Source organism: Poecilia latipinna, unplaced genomic scaffold (assembly GCF_001443285.1).
Source record: "Poecilia latipinna isolate Pla-1442-1.1 unplaced genomic scaffold, P_latipinna-1.0 Scaffold920, whole genome shotgun sequence".
Taxonomy (NCBI): Eukaryota; Metazoa; Chordata; class Actinopteri; order Cyprinodontiformes; family Poeciliidae; genus Poecilia; species Poecilia latipinna.
Genome location: NW_015113536.1, coordinates 150 through 11322, shown reverse-complemented (window position 1 = coordinate 11322; position 11173 = coordinate 150). Strand labels below are relative to the sequence as shown.

At 42.5% G+C, this 11173-nt stretch overlaps 1 protein-coding gene across 1 annotated transcript; it reads left to right on the top strand.

Moving 5' to 3' along the window:
• Window positions 1-1176: 1176 nt before the first annotated feature.
• On the top strand, window positions 1177-10862 carry LOC106957629 (serine protease HTRA1B-like). The gene is made up of 5 exons (XM_015049039.1): window positions 1177-2193; window positions 7347-7446; window positions 7665-7779; window positions 8058-8147; window positions 10403-10862. The coding sequence occupies exons 1-5, from the start codon at window positions 1734-1736 to the stop codon at window positions 10463-10465; spliced, it is 828 nt and encodes a 275-aa protein (XP_014904525.1). The 5' UTR covers window positions 1177-1733; the 3' UTR covers window positions 10466-10862.
• The last annotated feature ends 311 nt before the right edge of the window (window positions 10863-11173 follow it).

The window sequence follows — 11173 nt, the reverse complement described above, 5'->3', positions numbered from 1 at the left end:
TGATTGTTCGGGGTTCTAAACAATCGATAGTTTCCACAACAAAGCTTCAGCTGTGTGTGTGTGTGTGTGTGTGTGACATATCGGTTCGCCTCAGCCCTGGCTGAGATTAACGCCAGAGTCTTTGACTCCGAGTTATTCTGCTCAGACATGCTGGAAGCTGTCGCCTGCTGCAGAATATTTCACATTTTTAACGGTTTTGTTAATCGGATTGTACACAAGGGCACTTCTTTTTCTTCTTAAAAAAAAAACATCTGATGAACTATTTGATGACATAAAACTGGAACAAGAAACATAGAATCTTTGTTTATATTGAAGTTCGACAAATCTTTATGAATTATATGTCCTTTAATTTGACAACAGGAGGTTAAACTTGGTACACAGTCTGATGCTGAGGGTCAAATTGATATTGGCATTTGTCACAGCTGCAAAACAAAACCATGAAAGCAACAAAATTGACTCAATACAAGATGAAGATGAGCAGCAGAAAGTAAATTGGGCGATCTGGTGATTTCCTTCAAATACCGCCTTGCAAAAATGCTGAACATTCTGCACGGCCTCGCAGAGGCAACAACTGAACTTTCCAGTCTTCTATACTGGAAAAATCAATGTGACGATTGCTCTTCAGCTTTGCCAGGGGGGGTCGGGTCAATCAGAGGGCAGGATACTGCCGGAGTGCGGTGGCATTGAAAACCCTGCGGCGTCAGCAGCCGTTTGGAACAAGAAAGCAGATCCATTCCATCCAGCTGTTAACTGTTTACAAAAAGATTATACATCCGACGTTTGGAAAAACAACAAGAAACCTCCTGAGAAGATTAGCAAACAATTGGCACAGGTTGTAAACCAATACCTCAGAGTGGCAAAAAAAGAAGAAGCAATAATCCTTCAGATAACGTAGAAAACATGTGAAAGAAGGAGGGAAATTAACTCTGCTCAAAATACAGCGATGCTGTGGAAATGTCTGTTTAAACAGGAACAGGGAAGCAGGTTAAGAGTCGATGGCAGGATGCACAGAGCTGAACTGAGGACCATAATGGAAGAGAAACTTGTCACTACTGATGTATTTTCCAAATAACAATTTTGTATTTTGGAGAAAATTACAGGGGGGAAAAATCCTATAAATTTTTTTTTTTTTTTTACCAATTTTTTTACCCACCTTTTTTCTATGCTTAAAGAAAATCAAAAACACAAAAACACCTGACATAAAGCATCATAATTCATGCATGAAAGGGATAAATACGGCATCCACACAGTAACACACCGTGGTGTCAGCATCATGCTGTGGGGATCCTGTTGCCCAGCAGAGACTTGGAAGTGTGAAAAAAAGCAGAGGTGTTAAAAACTCAGTGATACACTGCAAACGCTTTGCGACTTTAATTGCGATTTCCCTACAAAGTATTGACTCGCGGAGGTTCAATCCAAATGCACTCCACACTTTTCAGATGAGAGATGAAGTTGCAATTTAAAGTAGTTCCAGTTTATAAAACTTGAGTTCAGTCTGCTTGACGTTTATTCTCCGCTAACATGCACCCTCTTCGCCCACCCCCCTCCCCATCCCCACCCATCCATCCTTAAGAATGACGTCACGTTATCTCCACCAATCACCTGCAGGTTTTATCCCGCAGCTTGTATAAACCGGAGCAGCCGGTGAAAGTTTCCCACTGCGTCTCACTTATTAGGCACTGTCTGTATCTTTCTTCTCCAAGTCTCTGGGTTCCAGTTCGGACAGTCCCATCATGCAGCTTCTCTTTCTTTCGTGCGTAACGGCGCTGCTCGCCTCCTCCTGCCTGCTGTCCGAGGCGCGCGTCGCCAAGCGCTTCGCCATCGACTGTCCGGAGAGATGCGACAAGTCCCAGTGCCCGCAGATCCCCGCGGACTGCCTGGCCGGAGACGTGCTGGACAGCTGCAACTGCTGCCCAGTGTGCGCGTCCGGCGAGGGCGAGCAGTGCGGCGGCCCCGGCGACCAGGACTGCGCAGAGGGCATGGAGTGCAGGGTGACCGACGGCGTGGAGGTGTCCGCCACCGTGAGGCGGAGGGGCAGGTCCGGCGTGTGCGTGTGCAGCAGCGCCGAGCCGGTGTGCGGCAGCGACGGCGTGTCCTACCGGAACATCTGCGAGCTGAAGCGCGTCAGCAACCGGGCCATGAAGCTGCAGCAGCCGCCGGTCATCTTCATCCAGAGAGGAGCCTGCGGGAAGGGTGAGCGCGTGTGTGCTTGCGTGCGCGTGCATGGTCAGATTGCATCTAAAGGGAAATAGACGACAATTAGGGTCGGCCAGAAGTATGAGCGAACTTTGCAACTGTGAAGGGCTCAAAGAGAACACACGATATTTACACACATATACATCTTACATAATATTAAATAACACAATCCTCATTTAAAACATTTGATGGTTACTTCTGCTTGAACCTAGTAGGCACAAATGAACTATGTGGGGTGAATAATCGCCTTTTTTCTTTGAAACACATTTAAATCACTGTTTACTTGAGGACCAAAAGCAAAGCAAGTGATATTAGATCATTTTAACCCTGTGGGGTTTTTTTTGTTTGTTTTTGTTTTGTTTTTTGTTGGAGCCAAAGAAGGGTTTTTATCAATAACAAGTAATACATGACGGCTTTATCCTAAATGCTTTTTGCTGCTGATGTTCGCCGCTGAACTCTGTTTTCATAAATTGTCTTAATTCATCAATCTGATTTAAATTAAACTCCAGATCATTGTTGCTTTAGGGGTGCAGAAGGATGTTATGTAATTTAGATTTTTTTTCTCTTTTTTTTTTAAGTTTCAATGAGCACTCCCGTGTTTTCACCCTTTGTTTTATTAAAGAAAACAACCAAGTTGCACGGAAACCCAGGTTTTCACATTTAAAATGATATTAACAGTGAAAGCTAAATGTTTGGCCAAACTGCCCAGCTCACAGTTCATTTTTTGTCTTTTTGGTCTTCAACAAGGACATTTTCACCAACATTTCAACCTCCCCTTTTCAGTCCCCCCTTATTTAAAAAAAAATAATTTCTGACTTTTCTTTTTCTTCTTTTCTGGCACAGTTTTCTGTAGTACATTGATTTTCTGTTCTTCTACCAACTGGTCCAGCCCCATTAGAAGTCACACACCTCCCTGAACATCATTCACTCCCATGTCCTCTTGTTTTCATTATACTTATGCAAGAAGGTCATATCCATGTAATCATTTAGATAATAGATGAAATGTGTCTGTATGGGACCTTAATTACATAAACTGATCAATTGGAGTGTCTGCACATATTTCATTGTGCAATCTAGAGGTGGAAAGGACAAACCCGGATAACTCAACAGAAAGTAGCATGATGGCAAAAAGCTACTTGTTGGGAGAAAGTGAAGTCAGTGAAGTTAATGCTCTGTAACTGCTGCGACAAAAGTTTACACACTCCTGTTCACATTTTGCCACAAGTGTCAAGTGCATTTATTGCCGAGACTTGGAATGAAGCGATGCACGGATTTCAAAACAATGTTGCAAATCAGTAAATCGTTGCATGCTTTCGTTTTAATCCCCACTTTACTCTAACGCTCGAGATATATATATATATAAAAAAAAAAAAGCTGCCAGCCTGCCTTTGGAAATCACCCGTTTCACAAACAGTCCATCTGAGTGTAAGCTAACCTCATGCAAACGTTCTGTTTTCCGACTTTTGTTAGAAAACTCTCTAGTGGACGAAGAGGAGAGGCAATAACCAGAGCAGACAGGTCAGGAGGAAAAAGGTTGTTTGAAGCTGGGTGCAGTTATGAAACAAAACCCCAACCTTGGAGTGTGAACCAGAGAAGCTGCAGAGCTGTGTGACTCATGACTTATGCATTTCAGCAGACCCACCGTTCAACTAAAACAATCTACTGGCAGAACAGCTGGAGATTGTGTTCTCCACAAATCTGACCTTTACATGAAGAAGAAGACAAGAAGAAAAGAAACCAGCAACATAATCCGTTTTGCAGATTTTTTGCAATTTTTTGGTCAGTTTTGTTGTGTCCAAAAATTTGTGCTTGCAGTGCACATTCTTCCAGAGAAGAATGTGCACTGCTCACATCTGACCCAAAATGAAACGCTACGTGCATTAACCCTCTGGCGGGGTCAGCATCATGCTGTGGGGAGGCTTTTCTTCAGCAGGAAAGCTTTAGCAGGACGACGGCCCCGAACACACAGCCAGAGCTGCAGGGGAGTCGGTGGCTGACAACAAAATGTTTTTTATGCGTCAGACCTCGACTGCAGGATCTACAGCTTTTACTTGCAGCAAAGGAAGATGTAACAAATTCATTTGTTTAAAACAATTAAAATGATGTTGAGTTTTTTCTTTTTCTCCTCCAGTTTCGCCTCTCTTGCTGCTGAGTTTTAGTGAGGCGGTTTCTGCGTTTCACCGGCGGTACGGCAAAATATCGCTTATTTGTTACATTTTCTTCCTCTCCCGGGGTCTTTGGCCGTCCTCCATCTCCTGAGCGGCGCCGTGAAACTGCAGAAAAAAAAAGGGGGGGGGGGGCTGAGGGGGGGGGCTGTTTTCCAGCTCCGGCGCTCACTCCCTCTCAAACACACCCTTCTATGTTATCTTAACAGGGTCATAATGTGTTGAAATAAATCCAGGACGCCCCGAGTGACTGCCCCTGTGCGGCTAGAACGCGCACAGAGCTCCGAGTCATGAAGGACGCACACATCCCGGAGACGCCGCAGCTGTGAACACACCGGACCTGCTGAGGCAGAGAGATTCTTAAGAGTAAATCAAGGTCAAAGTCGGGCTCCACTTTCTCCCTCTCCTCCTGAGAATCCCAAGCATCGTGGTGCATCCTCTCCTCCCCGTCCCGCTCCGACAGTCGGCTCATCCAAAAACCACATTTATTCGTCATTCCTTGACTCCGTTCCTAATCCGAAGCAGTCGTTTCTGATTTACGGCCTCGGGGCAGAAATCTGGACGGTGTCGGTGAGACGCCGGTGATCCGCCTCTTCGCTGGGTTGTGTAACTCCTTAAACAGAGACAGATTTAGGTCAGACGTTTGTTTAACCCAGATCTGGGGATCGAAACGTTTGCTTCTTACTCCCCTCCGCGCTTCATCTCCGTGTGCAGACCTGTCGGCTGTTTGGACTCGAGAAACAAACGTTTGCACGGTGACTCAGCGCGTTCAAATTCTTTCCCAAAGTGATCCCCTGGAAAACAGAGCATTGCTTCTGTGAAAACAGTTCGTTGTTTGATCTTCGTTACGGAATTTGACGCTTAAAACTCTCCCCGTGCTGCATTCAGGGACACTTGATCTCGCCGTCTGAGGCAGTTTTATTTGCTCGGTCAGAGGCTTTTTCCTGACCTCCCAGCGTGCTGAGCTGTTACCAACACCAGCAGCTTAGTTGGCTGTTTTTGTCCAAATGACTTCTTTAATTTCACTTCAACTTTCAAAGCTGCATCAGCTGGCAAAGCATTAATCCTGCGGGCGAGCATCCGGCCTATAACACTGGCAGGTTTCTTCCAGACGCTCTGCTGCAGAGAATGCGGCGTTCTGCTGCAGCTCTGGAGGTCGGCTCCTCAGGCTTTTTTTTTTTTTTTTGAGCTGTCAGCTCCAGGTGCTCACATTAAATCGTACCTTATAAAAGTTTCACCCTTTTTTTGACCAAAATCCCAAGCTTCACGCCTCGTTTCTTGCCCTTTGCGTTCCTGACTTCAATCACGTTTCAATCAGTGTTTGGTGGAAATGATTCAGCGAATCAATGCCACACCGAGAGTTGAGGTTCATTTTTATTTAGGTCTTTCTAATAAAAACAAACGCATCTCTGCAAAGTTGTATTTTCTCAGGTCAGGGAAACAGGAAAGAAATAGTCGTTTAGAAAGAGTCGCACGGAGCAACTGTGCTGCCCAAGGTTCACGCCTCTGAAATGAAGCGAAGTGGTTGCCAGGACGACGGAGCTGAGAGCCTTTCCTGTGATAAGATCTGAAAACAGCCTAAATATTTGCAGGGCACCGGCCAACTTGTCCCTGCCGACTTGTGACCGTGAGGAAAAAGAGCAGAGACAATGTCCTCACTGAGGACTCCTGTCTGTCTGGCCCAGTTAAGGTCACATTTATTGTGTGACACAAGAGGAAAAAAAAATAATCATCTTTTAATAACAAACCAGTTGAAACATTTAATCGTCCCCATGAGTTCAGCTTGATGGACCTCATTGACCAGGTTTTCTCAGCTTGTCCAATTTTTGTCTTTCAGGCTTAAGATCTTTAGATTTTCTGTCATCAAAATAATTCTTGATCCATCCGTTCATTCGTCGAACAATCGATGTCATAGGCATAGCGTCTAGATAATCGGAGCATCTTAAATGTCTCATTGTAAGTCACCAGCCACTATGGCGCTCAGAATGATGACGGGTGACTGACATGGAAAGAATAAAATTATCCTCACTTTAAAAACATTTCTGTTACTAAAATTAAAAAGGTGGCAAACAGCCTGAAATGGTAGGAAGGTCCAAGGATCCACAGGTCAACCATTTCTGCCTTCAGTGGACAGCCTATTGACATGACAGCAGTTCATTTTTTTTAATTTAAGTATGACATTATTTCAGCCACTGATTTAAAAAATAAATGTCTCCCTCAAGAATTTGACGTTACTTCATTCATAAACCCAGGGATTATGTTTTATGTATTTCCACAACATGTCCAACACCTAACATGGACAGAGTTTAGAGGTAAACTCTGTGTTGAAGGGAAATTGGATTAAATTTAAAGTCACAACTGAGCAGTTTTGCAATAGGCCTAAATCTTCTTGTTGGTTGAAAAAAAAAAACATGAGCGTGCAGCAGAAACGATGTTAAAAGCTGTTTGGTAAAGTTTTGCTTGCTCATTTGTGAAATAAGTCCAGGCTGCTTGCAATTACTGTTTCTAAATTCGATGTTTACGACACAGAAAGGAGGATGTGTTTAATTGTTCGTCCCGTGGGATCTGACTGGGAAAGGGGAAACTTTCCCACAGCATCGGTTTGAGAAGCGGATCTCTTACAAATCTACTTCTGGGGTCAAACAGGAATAGCGTGACACAACAGGAGCAAATCTTCTTCTTTGTCTGCAAATCTCTCTCCATATCTTTTGATGCTCTGAATTTCTTCCTTTGTTTTATAAGGATCAGAAGGAGAAGCTCTCTCAGGTTCACGTTGACTTCTACGTCAGATATAAACTCTTTGTCTGCAGTTTATATCTGTTCTCTGCGATCCAAACCCAGGTGTTTTACACGTCCAACCTGGCAACCCAAAAGCAGAGTTTATCGCCTCTCATCTATGTCGTTTGCGTTTCAGGCCGGACCACACAGAGATCCTCTGATTGGCCGCGACGCCACGCACTGATACTGTGTTTCTCTCCCTTTCAGCCCAGCTGAACCTCGACAGTCTGCGGCACAAATACAACTTCATCGCCGACGTGGTGGAGAAAATCGCTCCCGCTGTCGTTCATATTGAACTCTTCCGCAAGTAAGAACGCTGCGTGAAATTTAAAATGTTGCAACATAAATTCCTCTGCAGCTTCGGGCGAGGATATTTTTCGCAGCTCTTTGTAATTCATGAATGACGAAATCTGTTAAAATTCATCTTTAAAGTTATGAATTCTCTTGAAAGTTCTGGTGTTAAACAGGATTATCTTTAGGTGTGAAATGCTTTGTTGAGGTTATTTTGAATCATTTTCCCTTTAGGATGATATTTTCTAAGAGGGAGGTCGCCGTCGCCAGCGGCTCTGGTTTCGTCGTTTCTGAAGACGGGCTGATCGTCACCAACGCCCACGTGGTTGCCAATAAGCACAGAGTAAAGGTATGTGAAGCTCCCGAGTTGCATTTTAACCTTTTAATATATGAATTACATCTTTAGCGTATATAAAACACCTTGACTTTACTCCTGACTTTAAGAGTGTTGTCCCATCCGTCCAGAACCTCTACAGAACAGTGAATATTCTGTTGCTTCTTTCCTTTCTTACAGGAAATGTTAGATTTTATCGTGCTGTAGTTTTTATTTCTTCAAGTTGTTTTTTTGACTGCTTAAATCTTTACATTTTGGTGAGGGTCAGACGAACTTTTCTCCATGCCCTGCAGGTGGAGCTGAAGAGCGGCGCCACCTACGACGCCAAGATCAAAGATATCGACGAGAAGGCCGACATCGCCCTCATCAAGATCGACGTACCGGTGAGCAGCAGAGGGCGCCAGAGAAAACAAATGAACTGAGTGTCTTCTGTTTGTCTTTACGTTTACGATCTCACATCTGAGTTCATCCGTTTTGGTTTCACTCTGTTCCCAGTCGGTTGTCGTTTAAATCAACTCTTCCTAGCGACCTCAGAGTCGTTGAGCTGTGACTCCCTCTACGAATGATTATGAAATTAGAGCAGGTCAACTTTGATTTCCGTAATATCTTTTTGTGGCACAGTTTACACCTTAGAGCGTTTTCTCCGAAAATGGATTCCTGGTTTCAAAAACGCCAGAAATCTTTTCTTCCACATAGAAACGGCCCGAAACGTTTTTTATTTTTGGTTTTTTTTACTCCTCCAGGCCTGTAAGTGGCGCTAAGCATGAAGTATTGGACATGTGCCTAAAGCTTCCACACGAGGTTAGAGGTGAACCCAACAAGAAAACAAGCATGGCGAACGTCAAGCGGTGTCTTTTGTGTTGAGAGGAGACGAAATCAAGCGTCTTCTCCGTGTCGTTTTAGCATTATGAAACAAATTATAAGACGGATGCGCAGTCCACCATTGCAGCTGCAACATATGGCGCATGTGATGCGTTTGGGATTCTAGGTCACGTTAAAAAACTTGAGATAATATGTCAGCGTTTTCACAAAACAGGTGTTTTCTCTGTCCACATGAATACACAAGGTTAACATTTTCACTCTGGAACTTGCTCCTAAAAAAAAAAAAAAATTGTGTTGGGTTTCCTAAAATGACATTTTCACTTTTTTGTTTTGGGAATAACATTTCTGTGTAGGAACCAGAGTACCCAGTTGATTTTGTCATAATGAATTGTTTTGTTATTTTTTTCTTATTTCTATTTCAATTTTCAGTCAGTCATTATTTGTCTGACGGTGCCTAAGAAAAAGATACAGTTTAACAGTTTATTTCCTTAATAACTAATAAACCAAGACAATACAGCTAAAATATTCTAAATTAATTTCTCTGGCAGTTTCTCCATATCCTTAAAGCTTCATTATATTTAAATTTATATCTTATTTAAATATGAGTCAGGCTCTTATGTTCCAACTTCTTCTTCCATCTTCTTGTTCTGTGTCTGTTTTCCAAAAACAATCCATTCTCCTTCAGGTATTTACAGTATTAGTGTGTTTTTCATTAAGATTTCCTGAGAGCAAAGTCTGGTTTTAATTTTAACCCGGTGGGATTTTTTTTTTTTTTTTTTTGAGGCGAGGCGTCTCAGGGAGAAAAATGTCATGACTCACTAAAGTGTCAACAGATGGAGCAGGTCAGCAGGGACCGAGAACGGTGTTTATGTGTTTTAAATTTGGCTTTCGCTTTTCACAGCACATTGTTTTTGCCTCAACACAAACACAGCATTTATATGGTAAAAAAATCAAACAAACAAACAAAAAAAAAAAAACTTCTGTTACATTTCCGGGTACTCTTTAAGCTCCTCATTGGTTTATTGGCCAGTTTTCAAAAATCAAAAATATTTCCTGATTTATGGTGTTTTTATATCAGCTATTGGCTTCAGTTCAGGCAGTTTAATCCATGTTTTTCACTTCTTCACTAGTCCTTTCAGAGGAGCAAATAGGCAGTAAATTAAAGGAAATGAAGTCCAGCTGCGCTTATGAAAGCAGACCGAGCGTATTATGCAACTGTGAATTGGCGTGTTTTCAAAAAAAAAAAGAAAAAAGAAAAAAAAAAGGCAAATTTCATGACCGCTTAAAGACAACTGAAGGGTAAATTTGTAACATCGGATTTTAGTCTGAACTCTGCAGGTCAGAGGGGAAAAAATTAAACCGTTTGTGACATTTAAACATATGACTGGAGTAGATTAGGTCAAACAGGACATTTAAGGAATGACTGAAATGCGTCACAAATGCAATAATTTCATAAAACGGAAATTTTTATGTATTTATTTATTTCTTGCTCCTTAGAAGCTCAGCCTTGAGTTCACCAGGCAGTGAGGGGAGGGCATCTTCTCAGGGAGTCAGCACGCTGCGCAGGCTGTTAGAAACTTTACAAGCTGGGCTATTAGTGCTATTTTGGCCTTTTACTCAGGTCCGCAGTTTGCACTGTGCAATATGTAGGTCTCTCAACTGTTTGTTCAAAAGAGAAACATAATAAAAGAACCAACGTGACACCAGAAATTGGACACAATTCTGTCTCTTTTTGGTGCTTTGGCAATAAATCACCCAACTGCAGATAAGAGAAAACGTCTTGCTCTGCATTTCTTCAAAATAAGTGTAATTGTAGACGAAGCAACCAGCGACTTCTCTCTACTCGTGCTTTGCAGTAGAAGTACACATTGTTATTTAACTTTAAACACTATATATTCTTCAATTAACACATATGTTGCTGTGGTCGCTATGAAGGGAGCGTGCTTCTGGGTTAGAGTCGCACCACTTCTCTCTAACTGGGGAGCCGATTTTAAATGCTGCAGAGCTTTAAACTATAACTATTCGTGTACTTTATATATACATCATATACATCAGCATTTTATCTGTCATTGCAACATGATATATGGTTGCCTGGAACACAAAGAATACACACAATTATTCCTGTCCCGTTCTTTACTTCAAAACTCCAACTGCATAATGTTTTTTTTCCAACTTGTGATATCTCTTCCAAAAACCACCGGAGAGATTTGAAAATTGACATAAGCAGCCAAAAAGACCTTCACGTCGCTGAAACCTTGAATTATTTTTCGTCTCATCTAACACTTTTTTGCACAATGACAGACTGCTTGAGGTTCACATTAAACCCTTTCCTCCTCTCCCCTCTTATTAGGGAGACAAATACAGGGAGCTGTTGTTGTTTGACAGCTTTTTCTTCTTTTTTTCCCAATTTGTCAGTAATTAGAGAACAAGGCCTAAACCAACAAGAAAAAGAACGGTTTCAAGTTGGATATCGGTCACCAGGATTTTACGGTAGCTTTTGAGTCAAAAGCACTTCTCGCCACTGTCAGATGAAGCAGGTGATCTGGTGGAGATCCGTCCTAATTTTGCTCACGCAGACACAGACAGA